The sequence below is a fragment of the Hyperoodon ampullatus genome (genome assembly GCF_949752795.1).
Source record: "Hyperoodon ampullatus genome assembly, chromosome: 1".
Taxonomy (NCBI): domain Eukaryota; kingdom Metazoa; phylum Chordata; class Mammalia; order Artiodactyla; family Ziphiidae; genus Hyperoodon; species Hyperoodon ampullatus.
Window position 1 is genome coordinate 61,676,129 of NC_136914.1, and position 25,221 is coordinate 61,701,349.

The 25,221-nt window shown below is 36.9% G+C and overlaps 1 protein-coding gene across 1 annotated transcript in view; it reads right to left on the reverse strand.

Annotated features, from left to right (window-relative positions):
• The window catches only part of MICU1 (mitochondrial calcium uptake 1), a gene marked incomplete at both ends in the record, with an annotated part of 168,062 nt that overhangs the window by 68,909 nt on the left and 73,932 nt on the right, over window positions 1-25,221 (reverse strand). Inside the window, 1 exon segment of the mRNA XM_079709270.1 lies at window positions 4,264-4,346. Within this exon segment, the coding sequence (XP_079565396.1) occupies window positions 4,264-4,346 (83 nt within the window).

Consider the following 25,221-nt stretch of genomic DNA (forward strand, 5'->3'; position numbering starts at 1 on the left):
GAGTTATTTGTAGTGAGGTGGATGGACCCAGAGACTGTCATACAGAGTGAAGTGTAAGTCAGAAAGAGAAAAACAAATACTGTATGCTAACACATATATATGGAATCTAAAAAAAAAAATGGTTCTGAAGAACCTAGGGGCGGGACAGGAATAAAGACGCAGACATAGACAGTGGAATTGAGGACACGGGGAGGGGGAAGGGTAAGCTGGGACGAAGTGAGAGAGTGGCATGGACACATATACACTACCAAATGTAAAATAGATAGCTAGTGGGAAGCAGCTGCATAGCACAGGGAGATCAGCTCAGTGCTTTGTGACCACCTAGAGGGGTGGGATAGGGAGGATGGGAGGGAGACTCAAGAGGGAGGAGATATGGTGATATATGTATATGTATAGCTGATTCACTTTGTTATAAAGCAGAAACTAACACACCATTGTAAAGCAATTATACTCCAATAAAGATGTTTAAAAAAATAAAAAATAAATAAAAAAAATAAATGAGCTTTTGAGAAAGAATAATTTGAGGGATTAGCAACCATGGCCTAACTATATAAAATGAGCTTTTTGTGGCAAGTCTATGATTGATATAGCATTTTTTTCACAAGTTCCTGCAATCTTTTCTACCTCTTCACAAGCTAAAATAACTATTCAGAATAATTAAAATTGTGATATGTAAGGATAGATAATAAAGGTATATTATATAAATAAATAATATATATAGCCTTGTGGATAATGATTTTTAAATTGCCAAATTAGAAAAGCATAATACTTAAAAACCTAAGATTTGTAACAATGGATTTCCCTGGTTAAATGTCTTTTATTTGTTTTATTTATTACCTATGACCATAAAAAGACTTATTTAACACAATTTAAAAGTCTCTGGCTCTAAAAGGTAAAAGCAGTATAATGGAAAGACACAAGATGGGGAATCAGGACACATGGGGTCTAATTCTGTTGCTCTGCAGTGAAAGCACAATTTATGCAGTTCATTTAACTTCTTTGGGCCTTAGTTTTCTCATTGGAAAAGTTCACAGTTAGAGATCACTGTCTCTAAGTCTCCTTATAACTCTAGGTTAATATCATAAATGCTTCTGATTATGATTTTTTTCTGGGTTCATGTTTTATCATGTAAATAAGGTTTCTTGACATTTGTTTTTCATGCACACGGAGACTTGAAAGATAGGTATACAATGGATTTTAAAATTATTTCAGTTGAAGTTTTTTAGACATTAAATTGAAATACAGGATAATCAGTACAGTGCTGCTTCTATCTGAAGGCAATACACAATTCATTTTCTCTGCCTGGGTGTGAGAACTGAAGAATTTTCCAATAGCAGTGAACCAGTATTGAGCATCAACGCCAAGACCTGTCATGATTTAAATTTTGTCTGTGCTATAATATTGCAGCTTATACCTTTCCTATGGTGGAAATGTGTATGTTAGCTTCAAAAGTGTGGTGCTGAAGAGTGTATGTGGAAATTTCATTCCCTTTCTTCTGTCTCACAACTCATACTTTCATACTAAAAAAACATTTCTGTCACAGCCTCGGGTGAATGTAGCCCAAACAGTTATGAGATTTCTTAAAAAATATCTTTTGCTAGGTTAGTTCTGTTTTATGACCTGCTATGAAATGGGTTAAAGAAAAGGATCTGGGGGCTTCCCTGGTGGCACAGTGGTTAAAAATCTGCCTGCCAATGCTGGGGACATGGGTTCAAGCCCTGGTCCGGGAAGATCCCACCTGCCGTGGAGCAACTAAGCCCATGAGCCACAACTACTGAGCCTGCGCTCTAGAGCCCGTGAGCCACAACTACTGAGCCCACATGCCACAACTACTGAAGCCCGTGCGCCTAGAGCCTGTGCTCTGCAACAAGAGAAGCCACGGCAATGAGAAGCCCGCGCACCGCAAATGAAGAGTAGCCTCCACTCACCGCAACTACAGAAAGCCCACGTGCAGCAATGAAGACCCAGTGCAGCCAAAAATAAATAAATAAAATAAATAAATTTATAAAAAAAAGAAAAGGAAGGTCAGAGAAAACTTACACTATTTACAGTCGAGTAATGTTTTTAGTAATTTATGTTTATGCATGATCAAAGTGATTTTTGAAAAAGATGAATAAAAGAGTAATATTAGGTACTAGTTTGCTTCACACCACATTGACTTTGAAGATACACAATGATGAAATGCGTGTGTCCTCATACTGGTTCTGTTTAACTTTTTTTGTATGCTTGACAAATTTACCGTCAAGAAAATACCTATTTAGCTGGAAATCAAAGTTTGAATATTTTAAAGCTTAGTGCACTTTCAACTTAAAGAATTATTATATTGCCCAAAAATGTAGAACGTAGAATGATGAAGCAGAGAAACTTCTAATGAGAGCTATTCACTCCTGAACCACCTTATAATTATTTTTGTTTCTCTAAGAGTTTTTACATCAAAATTCCTTGTGATCAATATTACAAGTTCCATCAGTTTAACAAGCCCAGTTATCAAGGGATCATATTAGATGAAATTAATACTCCCTTCTCCGTCAAGTGAACAGAATGGTGGAGTGACTGCTCCAAGTCATTTAGCATTTCAACAGCAATGCCAAAAATGTTGGTGAGGATGTGGAGAAAAGGGAATCCTCAAGCACTAGTGGGAATGTAAGTTGGCGTAGCCAGTATGGAAAACAGTATGAAGATTCCTCGAAACATTAAGACTAGAACTACCATATGATCCAGCAATTCCACTTCTGAGTATTTATCCAAAGGAAACCAATCACTATGTTGAAGAGATATCTTCAGCTCCCCCACCATATTCATTGCAGCATTATTTACAATAGCCAGGACATGGAAACAACCTAAGTGTCCACTGGCAGATGAATGGATAAAGAAAATATGATACACACACACACACACACACACACACACACACACACACACACACACACCTGGTATGTTATTCAGACATAAAAAAAGAAGTAAATCCTGCCATTTGTGATAACATGGATGAACGTTGAGGGATTATGCTAGATGAAATAAGTCAGAGAGAGAAAGGCAAATACTATATGATCTCACTTATATGTGGAATCCAAAAAAAAGCTGAACTCACAGACACAGAGAACAGATTGTTGGTTGCCAGAAGCAGGGGATGGAGGGTGGGCAAAATGAGTGAAGGTGGTCTAAACTTCCACTTATAAGATAAATAAGCCTTGGGGATACAAGCATGGAGACTATAGTTAACAAAACTAAACTGTATATTTGAAAGTTGCTAACAGAGGAGATCTTAAAAGTTCTCATCACAAGAAAAAAAACTATGTGTGGTGATGAATACTAACTAAATTTATTGTGGTAATCATTTCAAAGTATATACATAGGTCAAATCATTATGTCATACACCTAAAACAATGTTATATGTTAACTATATCTCAATAAAAATAAAATAGTTCTGTGTAAAATAAAATTTAAAATACCAAAATAATTTCTATTTATAATCGTTTGAGGCCACCTGGTAACACCAGTGAAGTGCAGAATTATGAAAAGTGAAAGTATTAGATGGACATAGCTTGCAAATTTGAATAAATATCTGTAGGTATTTTGAAATATTTGCCTCTATGCATTTCTTATTTAAAGATACACTATTCCTGATACTTTCTCCCACTTCCTTTTTGCCTCTTTACTCATTGTGAATACAAAAATGTTATCTCCCACATATATATTTTTTTCTGTTTTGAAACCACTTCTACCAATCATAATAATTATACCTGGAGAGATACCATGGCCTTCCAAGAACAGAAGTTTAATGGAACTGTAATCTCTTCCTAGGATTCAGAAGAAACTATATACTTTTATGGCTGGAACCTGCTACAGTAAAAGGCATCATACCATTTTTCCTTCTCTTACAGAAATCCTTTCAGAACATATGTCATTCATCCTTGTATTCTGGAACTGCCTGGCACAAAGGAGCTATTTAATAAATGTTGATTGAATATATGATTGAATAACCATAACTTAGCCTCTCAGTATTAGAGTCTAATTCATGTTGGGGAATCAGAGCAACGTGGACCTTAATAATATGCTCAAATAATTCCTTACATTTAGAGTAAAAACAAACAAAAAAACCTCACCTATTAAAAGTGGAGATAATTCTGAAAAATGATACATTTGGTACTTCAAAAATTGGATAGCATCAGAATATACTGACCAATGCCACAGTAAATTCCAAGGCACATGAAAATGTGTTAAATATTAATGTATTCAAAGGAAATTTCCAGGAAAACTTGCCTGTTCAAACTCCTCCATGTCTACTTCTCCATCTCCATTCAAGTCAAACATCTTGAAGGCAATTTCAAAATTTCTCTGAGGAGCTGCAAGTTAGGAAGGAAGGAAGGACAGGAGGGAAGGAGGAAGAAAAAAGAAAAATATTTAGAAGGTATCAACCAAAAATAATCATCCTTTAAGAAAAAAAGATAGTTAAACATTAAAATGTAATATCAAGTCACAGAATGCCACCATATGTATCTTAATCAACCTTTTAGCAATAGTCCTTAAAACCAAAAGAGAATTTTACCATGGCCAGTAAAGATAGCACTTGTCTATCTTTGTGTTTCAACACTCTCTTAAATACTTCAGCTTGCTTTCTTAGAAACCATCCTCTCTTAACTGAATAATATTAACGTTGTTCTGTTACTTAAATATAGTGTTATTTATCTGGGCATGAAAGTCTATTTGGGGTGAGATATACTGCTGCAAAGTAAGAAGCTGAAACTCTAAGTCTTTGTCTTGCCTTTTTAAAACAAGCTAGCTTTCTACTTTGTTTTTTCTAGTCTCTCCACTGTAAGTACAATCAAGAGTTCAGTGGATATCATTCTGCCAACAGGTTATTACCTACACCTCTCTACTCAATGTCACTATAGCTCTGTGGTAAGGCAGAAAAGCACACTGTCAGCTACCCAGCCCCCTATTTTAACCATGTCAGCTGGGTACACAAATTACTAAGCAAAGTACACTTAAATGTTTAAAAAACAAAATGAAAAGTGCAAAGCTTGAGAAGACAGTATATTTTTTTCCCTTAAGTGAATGATGAAAGTGTTTCAAGACTTCTTTAATGTTCCTAGGTTAATCAAAATAAAATTAATATATTTGTGCATTAGGATAAAATATAAATAGAACAGCCCTCCTTCCTTACCAATGCTAAATGTTCTAGTAAAGAAAACTAGGCACTTCCCTGGCAGTCCAGTGGTTAGGACTCGAAACTGTCACTGGAGGGGCCTGGGTTCGATCCCTGGTCGGGGAACTAAGATGCCACAGGCCATGTCGCGTGGCCAAAAAAAAAAAAAAAAGAAAACTAAGTTGTTTACCTCCTTCCTTTGGTGCTTCAAATTTATATAGCTATAGAGAATAAACCAAAATAAAATTTCCTATATATCCTAATACTACTGAATTAAATTTTCAGTTAATATCACTTTTAGTAAAAATAATAATTAAAGATTACATGTAGACAAAAGAGTAAAAAAGGGCTTAGTGTATTATGCATTGTTGTAGAGAGTCCATATTCCCATCATGCTCATGAATTTGTCAGTATCAACACTTTCTAGGCTTAAATTCCATTTTCAGCTAGCTAGCCAACTAGGTGGGTAAGTTCCTGGTTTTTAGTTGCCTGGGTGAATCATGTGCTTGTCAGTTTCCAATTGCCTGTTTCACTTGATAATGGCTTCCAACAGGTTTGCTCTTCTTAGGCCACCAGTATGATTGCTGAGAAGGATGCAGTGGGGGGGATTAGATTTTCGTATATTTATTGTCACTTCTTAAATTACTCCTACCTGTCTGGATGCTATCTTTTACTGAAGAGTTACTATGTACCAAGCATTGGGCTGGATAATTCTAAGCTGTTATCTGATTTTGTATTCTCAATCCTGAAAATTTTATTTCTTTCTTAATTTTTTCAACAGAGTAGGAAATTGGGGCTCAAAGTCACTAAATGACTAGCTCAAAATCACACAGCTACTAGGCAGCGGAACTGGTAAGTGAACCTAGGTCAACATTGACTCCAAAGCCCATAATTTTTTCATTATGTTCCACAGCCTCCAATATGAAGACAGTGGTACTTAAAATAATAAATCATACTCTTTATTCTGGTATGTTTTGACTTAAAAACAAAACAACCAAACATGACTCACTGGTTACGTCAGTCTCTGCAATAGATCAGAGTTTCAAGTGGTCCATCTAAAGAATTTACCTGCTATCAAAGAAACATTGTATGTGCAGAGCTCAGTAGTTTAAGCTTGGTTGCACTCATAGGCATAGACAACATCAGATTCTCTGACAGACTTGTCACATATTTTTAAAAATTCTAAATATGAATTTCTTTAAACAGGAGTGCCTCCCTGTTCTCCCCTATTGTCTCAAACTTGGCCCACTGCACTCACATACATTATTTGCCTAATCCTTATAGATACTTGAAATTGTAACAACTGCAGACAATATGAGGTCACTGAAAGTTTTAAGTGGAGGAGTGCCACAATCACACAGGCATTCAGAAAGAACTTCTCTGGCTACAGTGTGAAGGATGAGTTGGAAAACAAGAACCAGCCTCAGAGAAGATCATAAAAGCTCTTGTAAATGTTGCAAATGTGAACTGAGGTGATGGCAGCGGTCATGGAGAGAAGGAAACGTATCTGAAATAACTTGAGGCAGAAAGTATATAACTTAATGATTAATTAGCTGTGATGAGTTAAGAGTAAAAAAGGCGGATAGCATGACTGGCTTAGGCTACCAGGTAGCCTGCATATCACTAATCAAGAGATAAAAAGAATGGAAAAGCTTTGAGAAAAAAAATGAATTCAGATAGGACCTGCTGAATTCAAGGAGTCCATAGCATATTCAGATGAAAATGTTCAGGAGATAGGTGGAAATATGGGTCTAAAGCTTAGAAGAGAGAGGTTAAAGCTGGGAATCATTAGCATAAATATGTTAGCTGCAAAGACCTGAAATGAAGTTGTCCATGGAGAACTGAAGGTTGAGGAGAAGGGTAAAGAAAGGGTAGAATGAGTTGGAAACCAATATTTAAGGTGAAAGGAAAGAGAGAGGAAGCAGTGACAGAGGAGGCGGTATCACAACATCAAGAGAAATGTGGTCCAAATGAATAGAAATAGGGAAAGATCTGGCCAGAAGCAAAGTGAATTAAAGCAGCATTCTCATTCCCTATCTCCACTGATTACAGAGGGGACACAGAGTTCTTAAAATTTTAGCTTTATCATGATCTGTTATTCCTACTGTCCTGTGAGTTCTGTGATGGCATATGCCCAGTCATTTAAATGACTGAATGAGTTATTATGGCAAATCATACTTATATGTTCTCCTACAACTAAGGTTAAATTCACTTAACCAAACAAAGCACATCCTGTACTGCTTGAGGTTTCTATATCTTTTTATCCTGGCTTACTCCCAAACAGAGTATCTGTTTTATGTGGAGCGACTCAGAGTGTTTATTAAAGAATATGTGCTGACACTCTCAGGCTGAGCTCCTGTGCCCTGGTCACTGATATGGCAAGTCAGGGCAGCAGCCATGCACACTCTCATTTAGGCCTCAGCAATCTATCAGGCAAGGTCCTTCAAGGAGTAGTTCTCTCGGTCTATTCAGTCTTCATCTGCTGATCACGTCAAAGCACTTAAGTAAAAAACCAGTTTGCTTTAAGTGAAACATGCTACACAGGAATATGCCACTAGGCAATTTTCTCATACTCTCCTGTCTCCCTTTAAATGTAGACTTTGGAGTAATTTTTAAATCTAGCTGCTCTGGAAAGCTAAAGGTGTCTTGAGTTTACATTAATTCACAACCTATTTCCACAGAAAGGTAGAGAGAGAGGAATTCTTTTGAATTCTTGTAGAGTGCTTGTATGAGTGACAGTGAAGCTCTGCTCTGCCCGCTCCTTGTGTTAATGGCTTAATCTACTTTCTGCGCATCAATTTCTAGAACAATTATACATTGGAACTGATCAAAACAATGGAATTCTATACAAAGTTCATCACTATACATCCTTTACTCATAATTCCATGATAGTCTTTGCTATAAGTAAATGGGTATCCATTAGATCTGTTCTAGTTAAGAATAAAACATTTTTACATTATTCTATCATTGACAATAATGACAACAGCAATAACAACTCTAGACTTGTTCAAAGCACAGATTTTTCTACGTTGTTCTAGTAATAAGAAAAAAAACGTTTTTCTATGTGTGGTAAGTCAAATAATCAGATAGCAACAACACTACCTGTCTCAAGATTTTCATGACTTTCACTTATTTTTCTTTAATAGAAATGCAAATGACTTGGGCTCTAATTCTGGCTTTTCCACAACATAATGAGTCATTATGCCTTAAATTCTCTTTTGGTAGTACTGACAGAATGAACAACAACAACAAAATGGACAGGTTATAACATAAACAAGTTTCTTATTTTCTTTTTAAAAAAAAATAATAATTAATTAATTTAGTTTTGGCTGTGTTGGGTCTTCGTTTCTGTGCGAGGGCTTTCTCTAGCTGCGGCGAGCAGGGGCTACTCTTCATCGCGGTGCGCGGGCCTCTCACTATCGTGGCCTCTCTTGTTGTGGAGCACAGGCTCCAGACGCTCAGGCTCAGTAGTTGTGGCTCACGGGCCCCGTTGCTCCGCGGCATGTGGGATCTTCCCAGACCAGGGCTCGAACCCGTGTCCCCTGCATTGGCAGGCAGATTCTCAACCACCGCGCCACCAGGGAAGCCCAGTTTCTTATTTTCTGTTGGTTTGATTCTCCTACCACAAAATTCCCACCTCTACCATTCCTGTTTTAAAATGATGCATAGGACAAATGAGGTAATTAATATGCAATATCAGAGAACTCTGAGTTAGAAAAAACTGCATATAATATGACGCACCTCTCTTCAATGATGAATCTGCCTACTGAATTTATAAGGATGATGACACAGCCTCTGATTATTTCTGAGAGGGAGGTCACCATTTCTGCGGTGTAACCATTGTTAGCCATATTAATTGAACTATTTTCCTCATGCAGAGCCCAAATCTAATGCTTTGTAGCTCTTACATATTGTCCTAATTTATTTTTCTAGAGAAATAAAAAAATATAACTGCTTCCTCATATATGCTGGCCCTCTGAATACACAAAAGCATAGTGTCATGTCTCTACTAAAGGTTTCTCAGAACTTGTTTCCAGAACTTCAACATCCTAACAGCCCTCTCTGGGGTACTTTAGATGGCCAATGCCTCCCATAAATGCAGTATTCTAAATATAGTTAATTCTGGAATGACTTATCCTTTCTAATAACAATAGGACTTCTTCTTTGCAGATTAATATATTAACATTTTTCTTATATGAGGGCTTAGTGTCTTGTTTTCTCACATTAGGCTTGGGGAAAGGAGAAGAAAAACCTGCAAGATTAGGTTTCAAAAAAAGTGCCCCTCTCTCAATTCTTCTGAATTCTTCAAGGTATGATGCCTAGGTGCAGCCTGGAAGAATCTTTCTGCCCTTTTTACACAGAATGGAGAAAAGAAGTTCCTATGGTATGATGCATTGTAGTTGTACTATAGCATTTCCTTGGGATGATTTAGCTTCCAAAGAAGGGTGCTACATTAAATGAAAATGTCCTAAGAATTTTTTTAAAACATACTTAAGCAACAGCAGATCAATTTTCTTTTCAATTCAAGACCTAATTGCCTTCTAAGTCTGATTTGACTTCTGTTAGTAACTATTTTACAGGTACTCTTTGATAATCTATTAGTCTCTTCAGCATTTTCTAATATTAGGTTTCATGATAAGAGCCAGTCTAACATTATACCTAGTAAAAGGGCTGCAGATATTTGAAAAACAGAAGACTTACAGAATGATAAAAGATAAGGACAAAGTCAAGGAATAATTCCTTTTATAAAGCTATGTATCTTATTTAATTTTTATACACAGTTAACTTTGTTAAAAGGTGTATTTATGTGAAGCAAGGCAGAGCATGAACAATATCAGTGGCTCAAAAATTTAACAATTACACTTTCTGCATCAACTCAGAAGTCCCATAGTCAGGCTTGCCCTCATCATTGTCTTGTAGAACTATCTATTGACCAAAATATCCACTATTAATCATGCCATCTGAAGTCAATGGTGATGATGAGAATAACTATGGCATTTTGCTCTGAAATCAGGCAAATGATTATTCTTGAAATGCAAGATCTGAAATAGCAAATAAAAAAAATCCACATCTACTATAATTGGTTATAGAAGACACTGTGTTATGATATAAAGTTAAAATCAAGGTTTTCGCTGTTTAAATTACAATTTAAAACACTGTAGGGACTTCCCTGGTGGTCCAGTGGCTAAGACTCCGTGCTCCCAATGCAGGGGGCCGGGGTTCGATCCCTGGTTGAGGAACTAGATCCCGTGTGCCGCAACCAAGAGTTCGCATGCCACAACTAAAGATTCTGCATGCTGCAACTAAAAGCTCCCGCATGCCACAAAGAAGATCATGTGTACTGCAACTAAGACCCGGCACAGCTAAATAAATAAATATTTTTTAAAAAACACTGTAATAACTTTTTGACTATACTAACAAATTTTAGTTAATAACCATTTAGTGATTGAATATGCTCAAACATGGGTAAGTTATTTAGACTGTTTCCTGAATATGTTTTTCTGTGGCTGTGCAGCTGTATGCTCCCATTAAATTGAAATACAGGGGGCCCAAACTATATAAAATAGTAAACATTCTACCACTTAAAATATGTAGTTTCTCCCATGATGTGCAATTTGAAATGATAAAATGATATGACATTTTTATTGCTAACTTTTGGAGTACAGTATCCAGAAAATTTCCTTAGTGGGGAAAAAAGAAAGACAATAAAGTGATCTGAAATAGTTGAAGTTCATGGTGTGTAAATGTAACAATCTAGTTTTTCTTCTTGGGCTTGCTCTTTTAACACAGGAAAAAAAAAAACCCCTCCCCTAGTGAAATGACAAACGCCATGGATAAAGAAAAAGAGACCCCAACTAACCAGGAAGAAAAAAAAAAGTTATCATAAAGAAGAAAGTATTGGGTTGTATCATAATTCTCAACAACACTTGAACACCACAGAGCAAGTTCTATAGAATCTTGAGGGAAAACAATATATATATATATATGTATATATATATATATACATATATATATATATATACATATATATATATATAATTTATTTATTTGGTTGCACCAGATCTTAGTTGCAGCACATGGCATCTTTAGTTGTGGCACCAGGGAAGTCCCGGGAAAACAATTTTAATTTAAGAATTACATACAAGTCAACTCATCATTTACCTATATCAGCAACAGAAGACAGTCTCAGGCAAGGACTTTGAAACTATATAATCCACAGATTCTTCCTAACAAAATTCCACAAAAAACAGTAACAAAAGTCTTAAGCAAGGATTGGTAAACTATGATCTGCTGGCTAGCCATTTGTTTATGTATTGTCCATGGCTGCTTTTGAGGTACAAGGGCAGAAATGAGTAGCTGTGACAGAGATCTTATGGCCAGCAAGCTTAAAATAATTATCTTGTCCTTTAAGAAAAAGTTTGCCAACCCCTGGTTGAGGAAATTCTTCAGCCAACAATGACAAAAAAATCAATCAAAATAAAGAAATAAAGACGGGGAAGATGAGGTCAATTAAGAAATGAGCAGTAAATTAAGTGAGCAATAAAATCAGTAGAACAGAGTTAAGCTTAAATAATGGTTATTGATAAAATAATCATGGCATGTGGACTTATTAAATGTTTGTTATGTATCAGGCACTTTATATGAATTATTTAATCCTCCCAACCACTCTGTGACATTGTACTATTATACCCATCCCCTGCTAAAAAAGAGGAAACTGGGACTCCCCTGGAGGTCCAGTGGGTAAGACTCCACACTCCCAGTGCAGGGGGCCTGGGTTCGAACCCTGGTCAGGGAACTAGATTCTGCATGCATGCTGCAACTAAGAAGTCTGCATGCCACAACTAAAGATCCCACCTGCCGCAACTAAGCCAAAATAAATATATATTTTTTAAAAATAGAGACTATTCTTAAAAAAAAAAGAGGAAACTAAGGTATTGGCTGTCCAGAGTCAAAGAGCCAGGATTCAAATGCAGACAGTCTACTAGAGTATGCACCACTCTTAGCCATTATATGAGAATGGCTATAGAATAATGAAGTATAAGATTATTAAAAATGTAAAAACTGTGTGGAGAGAAAGTGAAAGGAAGATAAACTTCTTGACTTCCAATAGAAGACATCAAAAGAAATGGATGATTCTGTACTAGATAAAAAAGCTACATACTGGGACTTCACTGGTGGTCCAGTGGGTAAGACTTCATGCTCCCAATGCAGGGGGCCCGGAACTATCAGAGAACTGGTGGGGGAACTAGATCCCATATGCCACAACTAAAAGATCCTGCATGCCACAACTAAAAGATCCTGCATGCAGCAACGAAGATCTTGCCTGTGGCAAATAAGACCCAGTGCAGCTAAAAAAAAAAAAAAAAAAAAAAAAGCCACATCTCCCCCCAACCCCCACAGATACATATACATATACACATTTAAATTAATCCAGATTACCACGAATAGGAGAGCATTAAAATTACTTGGGAGAAAAACCCAATGAATAAAGCAAAAGCTTAAAAGAAAAAAAAATGGAAAGAAAGCATAGAAAACAAGACATAAGGTGATAGATGTAAGAACAAATAAATCACAGCAAAGTTAAATGAACTATACTCCTCTATTAGAACACATGCTCTCAGACTGGGTCTGCTATTTATAAGAAATATATTGAAAACAAAATAATATAGAAAGATAAAAAATATGAGGAAATACAAGAAAATGAAACAGTAAGAAAGCAGAGGTGGTAATATTAATGAGACAAATGAACTAAGAGCAGAAGGATTAAGAACAAACACCATTTTTATATTACTCATAAGTACCATCCATAATGAAAATCTATTATATATTTTTATGTACAGAACAACATCACATCAAAATATATAACAAAATATTAGTTAGATGTAAAGAATAAATTACAAAAATTACTGTAATATTTAAGCCTTTGACATATTTTGTAGAAAACTTAATGAGGTTATGGACACTTTATATAATACAAACCACAAGTTCAATTTAACAGATATATATTGAACACTGCTTTCTGGTAAACAGAGACTGCATATATTTTTTAAATCTTCAAGGGAAATTTAGAAAGACATTAGATATTAGTCGACATACACACACACACACAACACACACACAACAAATGCAAGTAAAAGAAGAAATTACAAATGCAGAATTTTTACAACTATAATGTAATAAAACTAGGTCACAGGAATAAAGCCACTTTGATCATCAGGCTAGATGCTGAAAAAGCATTTGACAAAATTTTAAGTCTTCCTAATCTTTTTTTTCTTGAGAAATAGAGGTAGGAGGAACTTATTCAATATGGTAAAGAATATTTATCTGACACCAAGATTCACAACATACTTAACTGAAAAATGCCAAGGACATTTATTTTAATATAATAAACAAAGTGGGGATGCTCACTATTACGGATATTATTTTGAAAGTTCTAGCCAAAGCAAATATATAATGAGATAAAATAAAGCACACGTTAGAAAAAACAATTATCATTATTTGAAGATTATATAAATATAAATGTCTTCCTAAAAACTCCAAGAAAAGGAACTAAAAACTTTCAGAACTACTAATAACAGTAATGTGCAGTTATAAGATAAATATATAATAGATAAATTTATATCTGGGATAGGTGGAATATATAAATATGACTGGAAAGTTCTGTTTCTAAGCCTCTTGGGGGTTGTGGGGGGAGAACTCATGAAACCAATGATTGGTTGGAACTATTCTGGAAGTTGAAGAATGTTGACTTCTTTTGATTTTACCTGCTTTTAGTTATTGACTAAATGGTGTGTGTATAGGGAGGGGCAAATAATGGGAAGAGAAGAGAATGACTTTTAGGGGGGTAATACTCATTTACACATAGAACTTAACATGTATTTTTTTCCTTGTGGTTTTACTGAGGTATAATTGGCATTCAGCACTGTACAAGTTGAAGGCATTATAGCATAATGATCTGACTTACATACATCATGAAATGATTACCACAAAAGTTTAGTGAATATCCATCATCTCATATAGATAGAAAATAAAGAAAAAGAAAAAATATTTTTTCCTTGTGATGAGAACTCTTAGGATTTACTCTCTTAGCAATTTTCATAAAAAACATATAGCCGAGTTAATTATATTAATCATGTTGAATATCACATCCCTAGTATTTATCTTATAACTGGAAGTTTGTACCTTTTGACTACCTTCATCCAATTCCCCCTCCTGCCACACCCAGCCTCTTGTAACCACAAATCTGACCTATTTCATGTGGTCTTTCTGAGTTCATTTGTTTGTTTGGGATTTTTGTTTGTTTGTTTTTGAAGTATAATTGACTTACAACACTATGTTAGCTCCTGTTACACAACACAGTAATTCAGTATTTCTATACATTACAAAATGATCATCATAATAAGTCTAGTTACCATCCATCACTATACAAAAATATTACAATATTATTGACTATATTTCCCACGGTGTACATTTTATTCCCATGACTCATTTATTTTATAACTGGAAGTGTGTACCTTTTAATCTCCCTCACCTATTTCACTGAACCCACAACCCCTCCCCTCTGGCAAACCACCTGATGTTCTCTGTATCTATGACTCTGTTTCTGTTTATTTATTTTGTTTTTTAGATTCCACTGTAAGTGAACACATATTGTATTTGTGTTTTTCTGTCTGACTTATTTCACTTAGCATACTTCTAGGTCCATCCACACTGTCACAAATGGCAAGATTTCATTCCTTTTTATGGTTAATATTCCACTGTATATATATATACACCAAATCCTCTCTACCCATTCATCTACCAGTGGGCACTTAGGTTGCTTCCATATCTTGGCTATTGTGAATAATGCTGCAATGAACATAGGGTTGCATATATCTTTTCAAATTAGTGTTTTTGTTTTCTTTGGAAAAATACCTAGAAGTGGAATTTCTGGATCATACAGCAGTTCTATTTTTAATTTTTGGGGGAATCTCCATACTGTTTCCCATAGTGGCTGCACCCATTTACATTCCCAACAGTGAGTGTACAAGGGTTCCCTTTTCTCCACATCCTCGCCAACACTTGTTATTTCTTGTCTTTTTGATAATAGCCATTCTGACAGGTGTGAGGTGGTATCTCACTGTGGTTTTGATTTGCATTTCCCTGATGATTAGTGATGTCGAGGATTTCTTTCATGTACCTGTTGACCATCTGTATGTCTTTTTTTTTTTTTTTTTTTTTGCATTACGTGGGCTTCTCACTGCTGTGGCCTCTCCCGTTGCGGAGCACAGGCTCCGGACGCGCAGGCCCAGCAGCCATGGCTCACGGGCCCAGCCGCTCCGCGGCACGTGGGATCTTCCCAGACCGGGGCACGAACCTGTGTTCCCTGCATCGGCAGGCGGACTCTCAACCACTGCGCCACCAGGGAAGCCCTGTATGTCTTTTTTAGAAGAATGTCTATTCAGGTGCTCTGCCCATCTTAAAATTCAATTGTTTTCATTATGCTGAGTTGTATGAGTTCTCTGTATATTTTGGATATTAACCCTTATCAGATATATCATTTGCAAGTAACTTCTCCCACCTAGTAGGTGACCTTTGCATTTTGTTGATAGTTTCCTTTGCTGTACAAAAGGCTTTTAGTTTGATGTAGTCCCATTTGTTCATTTTTGCTTTTGTTTCCCTTGCCTGAGGCGATATATCCAAAAAATATTACTAAGACTGATGTCAAAAAGCATACTGCCTATGTTCTCTTCTAGGAGTTTTATGGTTTCAGGTCTTACATCTGAATCTTTAACTCATGTTGAGTTTATTTTTATATATGGTGTGAGGAAGTAATCCAGTTTGATTTTTTTGCATGTAGCTGTACAGTTTCCTCAATACCATTTATTGAAGAGACTGTCTTTTCCCCATTGTATAATCTTGCCTCCTTTGTCATAGATTAAATGACTATACAAGCGTGGGTTCATTTCTGGGCTCTCTATTCTGTTCCATTGATCTGTGTGTCTGTTTTTGTTTCAGTAAGTTTCAGACAAGTTGTTGCAAACGTCAGAATTTCCTTTTTATGGCTGAATAGTATTCCATTTTATATATTATTTTTATTTATCATATATTTTTATGATATATACTTCCTTTAAATACATATGTCATATATATGTTTATATGAATATATATGCCATATTTTCATTACCCATGTGCCTCTTTTTTATGCTAGTACCATACTGCTTTGATTACTATAGCTTTATATTATAGTTTTTAATCAGGAAGCATGATGCCTCCAGCTTAGTTCTCTCTCAAGATTGCTTTTGCTATTCTGGGTCTTTTGTAGTTCCATACAAGTGTTAATTTTAATGTTTCTATTTCTGTGAAAAGTAAAATGGAAATTTTGATAGGAATTGCATTAAATCTGTACATGGCTTTGGGGGGCGGGGTGGATATTTTAAGAATATTAATGCTTCTTTTCTTTTTTTTTTTAAAGCATCTTTATTGGAGTATAATTGCTTCACAACAGTGTGTTAGTTTCTGCTTTATAACAAAGTGAATCAGTTATACATATACATATGTCCCCATATCTCTTCCCTCTTGCGTCTCCCTCCCACCCTCCCTACCCCACCCCAATATTAATGCTTCTGATCCATGAACATGGAGTATCTTTCCATCTACCTGTGCCTTCTTCAATTTCTTTCCTCAGTGTCTTACAGTTTTTAGTGTATGGCTCTTTCATTTCCTTGGTTAAGTTTATTCCTAAGTGTTTTATTGTTTTTGATGCTATTGTAAATGGGATTGTTTTATTTCTTTTTCAGCCATTTAACTATTAGTGTACAGCAATGCAACTGATTTTTGTACATTGGTTTTGTGTCCTAAAAGTTTACAGAATTTGTTGATTAGTATGAACAGTTTTATTGGTGGAGTCTTAAGGATTTTCTATATATAAGATCATGTTGTTAGCGAACAGAAACAATTTTATTTCTTCCTTTCCAATTTAGATGCCTCTAATTTCTTTTTCTTGCCTATCTGCTCTGGTTAGGACTTTAGTAATACGTTGCATAGGAGTGGTGAGAGTGAGCAACCTTGTCTTATTTCTGATCTTAGAGGGAAAGCTTTCAACCTTTTACCCTTAAGATATTAGCTGTGGGTTTGTCATATATGGCTTTTATTATGTTGAGGTATATTCCTTCAAGCCCCAATTCGTTGAGCTTTTATCATGCAAGGATGTTGAATTTTGTCAAATACTTCTTCTGCCTTTATTGAGATGATCAGGATTTTTTTTGCCTTTCATTTTATTAACTGGTGTAACACATTGATTGATTTGCGTTATGTTGAACCATTCTCACATTCCAGGGATAAGTCCCACTTGATCATGGTGTATGACTTTTAATATGCTGTTGAATTTGATTTGCTAATATTTTTGTTGAGGATTTTTGCAAATATATTCAGCAGGGATATTGGTCTGTGGTTTTCTTTTCTTGTATTATCCTTGTTAGCATTGGTTTTAGGGTAACACTGGCTTCATATAATTAGTTTGGGAGTGCTCCCTTCTCTTCAATTTTTTGAAGATTATGAGAAAAATTGGTATTAATTTTTCTTTAAATATTTGGTAGAATTCACCCATGAAGACATCTGGTCCTGGGCTTTTCTTTGTTGGGAAGTTTTGGATTACTGATTCTATCTCCTTATTTGTTATTGGCCTGTTCAAATTTTCTACCCCTTTGTGATTCAAACTTGATAGGTTGTATGTTTCTAGGACTTCATCCATTTCTTCTAGGTTGTCCAATTTGTTGGTGTATAACTGTTCACTGTAGTCTCTTGAGATCCTTTGTATTTCTTTGGTTCATTTGTGATGCCTCCCTTTCATTTATAATTTTATTTGAGTCATCTCTCTCTTTTTTTTTCTGGTCTAGTAAAGTTTTGTCTATTTTGTTATCTTTTCAAAAAATCAACTCTTGGTTTCATTGAAATTTTCTATTCTCTATTTCAATTATATCTTCTCTGATCTTTGTTATTTCCTTCCTTCTGTAGGATTGGGCTTAGTTTGTTCTTGTTCTTCTAAGTTTCTTGAGGTGTAAAGTTAGGCGACTTATTTGAGAGCTTTCTTTTTTCTTAATGTGTGCATTTATCACTATAAGCTTCTCTTTTGGCACTGCTTTTGTAGCATCCCATAAGTTTCAGTACATTGTTTCCATTTTTGTTTGTTTCAAGATATTTTTCATTTCCCTTTTGATTTCATCTTTGACTCATTGGTTGTTCAGGAGTGTGTTATTTAATTTCCATATATCTGTAAATTCTCCAAATTTCCTCTTGCTATTGATTTCTGGTTTCTTACCACTGTGGCCAGAAAAGTTACTTGATATGATTTCAATCTTTTAAAATTTGCTGACACTTGTTTTGTGACCTAACATATCATCTATTCTGGAGAATGTCCATGAGCACCTGAGAAGAATGTACATTGTACTTTTGGATGGAATGTTTTCTAAATGTCTGTTAGGTCCATTTGATCTCAAGTATAGTTCAATATTTCCCTATTGATTTTCTGTGTGGATGATTTATCCACTGTTGAAAGTGAGATATGGGAGTTCCCTACTATTAGTGTATTGTTGTCAATTACTCCCTTCAGATCTGTTTGTACTTGCCTAATATACTTAGGTACTCTGATGTTGAGTTTGTGCATATTTAAGTTGTTATATTATCTGAATGAATTAACCCCTTTATCATTATATAATGACCTTCTTTATCCCTTGCTATAGTTTTTGACTTAAAGTCTATTTTGTCTGATCTAAGTATAGCTACCCCTGCTCTCTTTTGGTTTTCATTTGTGTGGAATATCTTTTTGCATCCCTGCACTTTGAGCCTATGTATTCCCTTTAGCTGAAATGAGTACCTTGTAGGCAGCACAGAGTTGGGTTTTTTTTTTTTTTAACCCATTCAGCAACTCTGCACCTTCTGATTAGACAATTTAATCCACTTATTGGTAAGGATTTAGTATTGCTAGATTGTTAAATTTTTTTCTTTGTGGTTCCTTTGTTCTTTCTTCCCTTCTTGTTGTTTTCTTTTGTGAATTTATGACTTTCTGTAGTGGTATACTTTGATTCCCTTCTCTTTATCTTGTGTGTATTTACTATAGGTTTTTATTTTGTGGTTACCATGAGGCTTACTCAAAACATCTTGTAGCTATAATAGTCTATTTGAAGCTGATAACTTAATTTTGATTGCATACAAAAATTCTACCCGCCCCCCCCAACATTTTATGTTCTTGATTTCACAACACACATATTCTATATTGTGTATTAACAAATTATTGTAGCTATAGCTAATTTTAACACTTTTGTCCTTTAACCTCCATATTAGAATTAAGTGGTTAACATGCCACCATATTGCAATATTAGAGTATTCTGAATCTGGCTATCTACTTAATTTTATCAGTGGTTTGTATATTTTCATGTTACTAGTTAGTTTCCTTCCATTTCAGCTTGAAGAACTCCTTTCAGCATTTCTTTTAAGGCAGATCTAGTGGTAATGAAGAGCCTCAGCTCTTATGAGGGAAAGTATTTATCTTGCCTTCATTTTTTTTTTTTTGCGGTACATGGGCCTCTCACTGTTGTGGCCTCTCCCATTGCGGAGCACAGCCTCCAGACGCGCAGGCTCAGCAGCCATGGCTCACGGGCCCAGCCACTCTGTGGCATGTGGGATCTTCCCGGACCGGGGCACGAACCCGTGTCCCCTGCATCGGCAGGCGGACTCTCAACCACAGCGCCACCAGGGAAGCCCCTTGCCTTCATTTTTGAAGGACAAATTTGTTGGGTAAAGTATTCTCGGTTGGCAGATTTCCTCTTTTAGCACTTTGAATATATCATTCTGTTCTCTCTTGGCCTGCAAGGTTTCTGTTGAGAATTCAACTGATAGGCTTACTGGGGTTCACTTGTATGAGACATTTCTTTTTTTCTCTTGCTGCTTTAAAAATTCTGTCTTTGTCTTTGATTTTGGTCATTTTCATTATAATCTGTCTTTGAGAAGATTGTTTTGAAATTTTGGGGTGGCCTATTAGCTTTGTGAACTTGGATGTCCTACTTTCTCCCAAGGTTCAGGAAGGTCTCAGCCATTACTTCTTTAAATAAGATTTTTACACCTTTCTCTCCTCCCCTTCTAGGACTCCAATGATGTGTAGGTTTTTAAAATTAATTAATTAATTAATTTTGGCTGTATTGGGTCTTCATTGTTGCATGCAGGCTTTCCCTAGTTGCACCAAGCGGGGGCTACTCTTCGTTGCAGTGTGTGAGCTTTTCATTGCGGTGGCTTCTCTTGTTGTGGAGCACGGGCTCTAGGCACGCGGGCTTCAGTAGTTGTGGCATGCAGGCTCAGTAGTTGTGGTGCACGGGCTTAGTTGCTCCACGGCATGTGGGATCTTCCCAGAACAGGGCTTGAACCCGTGTCCCCTGCACTGGCAGGTGGATTCTTAACCACTGCGCCACCAGGGAAGTCCTAGATTGTTTCTTTTAATGGTGTCTCATAAGTCTAGTAGGTTTTCTTCCTTCCTTTTGATTTTGTTTTCTTTTTGTTCCTCTCCTGGATGTTTTCAAATGATCTGTGTTTGACTCACTGATACTTTTTTTCTGCTTGGTTCAGTCTGCTGTTGAAACTCTCTATTGAATTCTTCATTTCAATTATTATATTCTTCACCTCCAATATCTGTTTGCTTCTTTTTGTTTTCTATCTTTTGTTGAACTTCTCATTTTGTTTTTTTCCCCTGATTTTGTTAAATTATTTATCTGTGTTCTCTTATAGCTCTCTAAGCAAGTTTAGAACAATTATTTTGAATTCTTTGCCAGGCAATTCCTGTATCTCCATTTCTTTGTGGTCAGTTACTGGAAGTTTACTGTGTTCCTTTGGTGGAGTAATGTTTCTTTCCCTGATTCTTCATGATCCCCATTGCCTGGTGTAGGTGTCTGCACATTTGAAGAAGCAGTCATCTTTTCCAGACTTTATGAGCTGACTTTGGTAAAGGAAAGCCTTCACCTGAGGATGGGGGCACACTGGAGTGTGCTGTGATCTTGGGCCTAGTGGTGCAGGGTGCCAAGTGCAGGGGTGTGTGGCATCTCTGGGTCCAGGGGGGACATGGTGGCTCACTGGCTCAGACAGATGGAGTCCATAGCATCAACAACTGTGTAGTTCTTGGCAAGCACTGCAGGGGGTCCACAGAGGCTGCAAGGGCTGTTGGGGCCCTTGGGTGACACCTCTAGGTCCAGCAGGTAGGGACCAGGGTAGACAGTGGTAGAAGTTGGAGCCAGTGGTGTACACACACTTGGCTGTAGGGGCCAGCTACAGGTGCCTGTGTAGTGACAGAGGTTGGCTGCAAACACACGTGCAGTGGTGGAGGCCAAAGCAAGCAGTAAGGGCCAGGGCCAACTGCAGACACACTTCAGGCTGTGGTGGCTCTGGCAGTCAGCATGCACTACCGTGGCTTTAGGATCTTTCCTTGGTGCATACGTGGCAATGGAGGTTGGTGGCATGCAAGGGCATAGCTGCAGGGGTTAGCCCTGAGCATGTGCACAGTGGTAGGGGTCTAGGCTGGAGTCTTGCATTTGTGTAGCCTCAGAAGCCTGGACTTGCTCCTGGTGTGGGTCCCAGGTTCCAGTGGAGCAGGGGCTGGGGAGAGACTCTGGAGCTGGTGCCAGCAAGTACAAATATCTGTGGGATAAAAACCAGTGAAAGCTGCAGAAGTCTGTGGCAGCTGTGCTGGACATTGGTTTGTTTAGTGGGGAAAGGTGCTGGAGTCTTCTACAGAGCATGTCTCTGGCAATCCTGACGTTCCCACTGCATGGCTTACATTGGTATTCTTGCTATTCTTCCTTATTCCTAGCCATCTCTATATGTCTCAGTTTTGCTGGACTCTGGGTGAAACTGAAGTAAGTCCTTTGTGTGGTTGGGAAGATGCACGTAAATGGAGCTGTTTTTCCTTCCTTTTTGTGTGGATATTCTCAAATTATTCATTCTGCTGTGTTCACGAAGTCTCTTAAGTCGACTCCAGAGCTCTCCCAGAGCTGTTTTTGTTTGTAGACAGCTAACTGTTGATCTTTGTGGGAGAATGGAGGCTGAGGTCTCCAATTCCGTCATCTTTGTGATATCACCAAGTGGAAACCTCACTCTGGTGAATCCACTTCTGGGTCTCCATTTATGTTTAAAGAAGTTTCTGAGATTTCAACATCAGGTCATATCCCTATTTTCAAAAATTTTATTACACTACTATCACGTCCACTGCATGGACCTCACCATTTAGGGAATCTTATGGCTTTGCAAGTGTCTTCTTGAAAATATTTCTAGAACTATTACAGGAATTTATAGGTCATTTATAATTTAGTGTGAATTCATTTAATATGAGGATTCAAAATTTTTTGACCTAAGTTTGTTGTATTATGAGAAAGGAAACTGTTTTTTTGAAAGGAAGGGTGAAAAGAGACAAACAGATATATTCCTTTGGTAGCTTAGCAAAAAGCTGTCTTTGTAGATCTGAATTAGCTCAACGAAAGAAAGGCTAATGCCACCTGTACAGCAGGAAGCTCCCTCTTTCTAACAAGACCACTTTGTCAACCAGGATGCTCCTGTTGTTACACAACTCCTGGATGTTCCTAGATGTTCCCTGCCCTCATCCCAATAATTACAGAGAGAGTCAGGGGGGCACCATCTTTTTCTTAGAGCCCTCTCCCTGATGTGCTTCGGCTGTGTCTAAGCACTTTCTTCTGCTAAATAGCATGTGGATGGGGACTGGGTAATTTTGCTGCTTTTCTGCCTGTGAGTTTTCCCACTAGAACTTATTTTAGATTACATTTAGACTACATAGTACCAGTAGTATGTGTGTTGGTGTTCCCTTTGCACAATGAAAGGGAAAATAAATTTTTTTGGATGAAGAAATTCCTAGAAGGCAGAGAACTTAGTCTACCTTGACATTTCACCAAAGACCAGTATTTTCCTCTCAATTTGTCTTGGTAGAGATCTAAGGGCTTCCATCTGTGGAGAGAGCCCAGGGAAGAAAGAAGCCCCATGTGTCCAACGTTCCACTGCTGGAAAGTCTGTGCAGCCAAGCACAAAACAGAATTATGAGCTGGGTTAGTCCTATAAAAGGCCAGGGAAGGATTTCCTGATGAATTCAGCATAAAGAAAAACACAGCTGAGTCTGACATCGGACCCAGTCCAACTCTGGCGGGTTTCCAGACCCAGTCCAGAAAAAGAAATATGCAAAGTATGGACACTCATAAAGCAATACTGCAGAGTCAGGATCCGAGAGGGCTTCACCCACCATCTCCAGAGGCAGCAAGCCCAAGGGGCTCAACAGCTGAGAGAGTCATTACTGTCATCTGTGGAAATTTGCTACACATTCTTTCTTCTCCTCAGTGTCTAAGCAAGAATGTTGTTTTCCTGAGATCAAAAATTAGAACGGGAACTTCAGGGACCTGGATTCTCAGCCTCAGGAACGCAGCTGCTCAGGCACTGTCCCAGAAAGAGACTGTATATGATACAGCATAACATCTGGAGACAGATGCTTCTTTATGATACACAGTACCACTCTTAGTCTCCTGTCCTCCCTTCTCTCTTTTTTTTTTTTTGAATCTCTGTTCCTCATAAATACCTATAAGTATTAGAGCAAAAGTACCCCATTTTTGCCCCTAATGCTAGATATGAACTTGGTCAAGTCATGACTGTCTTTTTATCTCTAACATGAAATAGTTTTATGAAAATGGATAGATTAGTGTTGCTATAGTAACATAAACAGGAATCACTGTATTATTTTATATACTGAAATGAGTCCATTTTTAAAGGGTGTTACTATTGGTGCATAGGTCAATCCGATGAGCCCAAAGAGAAAGCACTATTTACAGTCTGCCCAAACTACCAGAATAATTTGCTCTGATTTCAGATAAAATCTTCACTACCTCTGTTGTTTTCCTAAGAATTCAAAATAAATTTCTTAAAGTCTTGGGAATAAATAGATGACAATGTATGGTTTATGCTGCTAATTTGCAGTAGGTGAACCCAAACAGATTTCTTTTTAAAAGTGTAGGTAACTTGTTTTGTTTTGAGGGTTCTATTAGAACCCTCTATTTTGGCTAGAAATAAAGGAAAATAGATTTTCTTTTATTCAAACAGCCATATTTCTATATATAGAATATGACATCTTATAATATTTATTCTTATCTAGGTACATCCTATATCATACACACAGAGGATCTATATCAAAATCTATAGATGTATATCCTAAAATGCACGTGACATACAATATCGCATATCATATGTGTATCTGTATATACACATATTTCCTGATTGATTCTAATATAGTTGCTTTATAAAATATGTTTCATCCTGGTTACAAATAAACATAAACATGTAAAAGATATACCTTCTGGTTACAATTTTTTTTTTTCCTTTTCAAATCAGCAGAGGTAATTGCTTTAAAATTGTAAATTGTAGGTTTCATTTGATTCTCAGCAGATTTATGCATCCACTTATGTTGAAACTCTTATTTTTTCATATCAAAACTCTTGCCACACTGTGAAGTCAAGAAGTCTTCTAGCATTAATTTTTTTTTTCTTAAACTCTTTTTTGACTCAGAACTTTCATCAAAGAAAATTTTATGTAAAAGCTTATAACCTTTCTGACTGAACAGGAAAGGGATGAGGAAACCCTGAGCCTTGCCTACCTTCTCTCTTCCTCCCACCAAGGAATTCCATAAATGGACTCTGCAGACCTAATGTTTTTTGTGGACTGTGGTTTGTAAATAGAACGTAGAATATATTTAAACTTAAAAAATTATCCATTGTTTATCTGAAATTAAAATTCAATTTGTGGGGCTTCCCTGGTGGCGCAGTGGTTGAGAGTCCGCCTGCCGATGCAGGGGACACGGGTTCGTGCCCCGGTCCGGGAAGATCCCACATGCCGTGGAGTGGCTGGGTCCGTGAGCCATGGCTGCTGAGCCTGCGCGTCCGGAGCCTGTGCTCCGCAACGGGAGAGGCCACAACAGAGAGAGGCCCGCGTACCGCAAAAAAAAAAAAAAAAATTCAATTTGTGTTCTGTATTTTTACTTGCTAAATTTGGCAACCCTATTTACA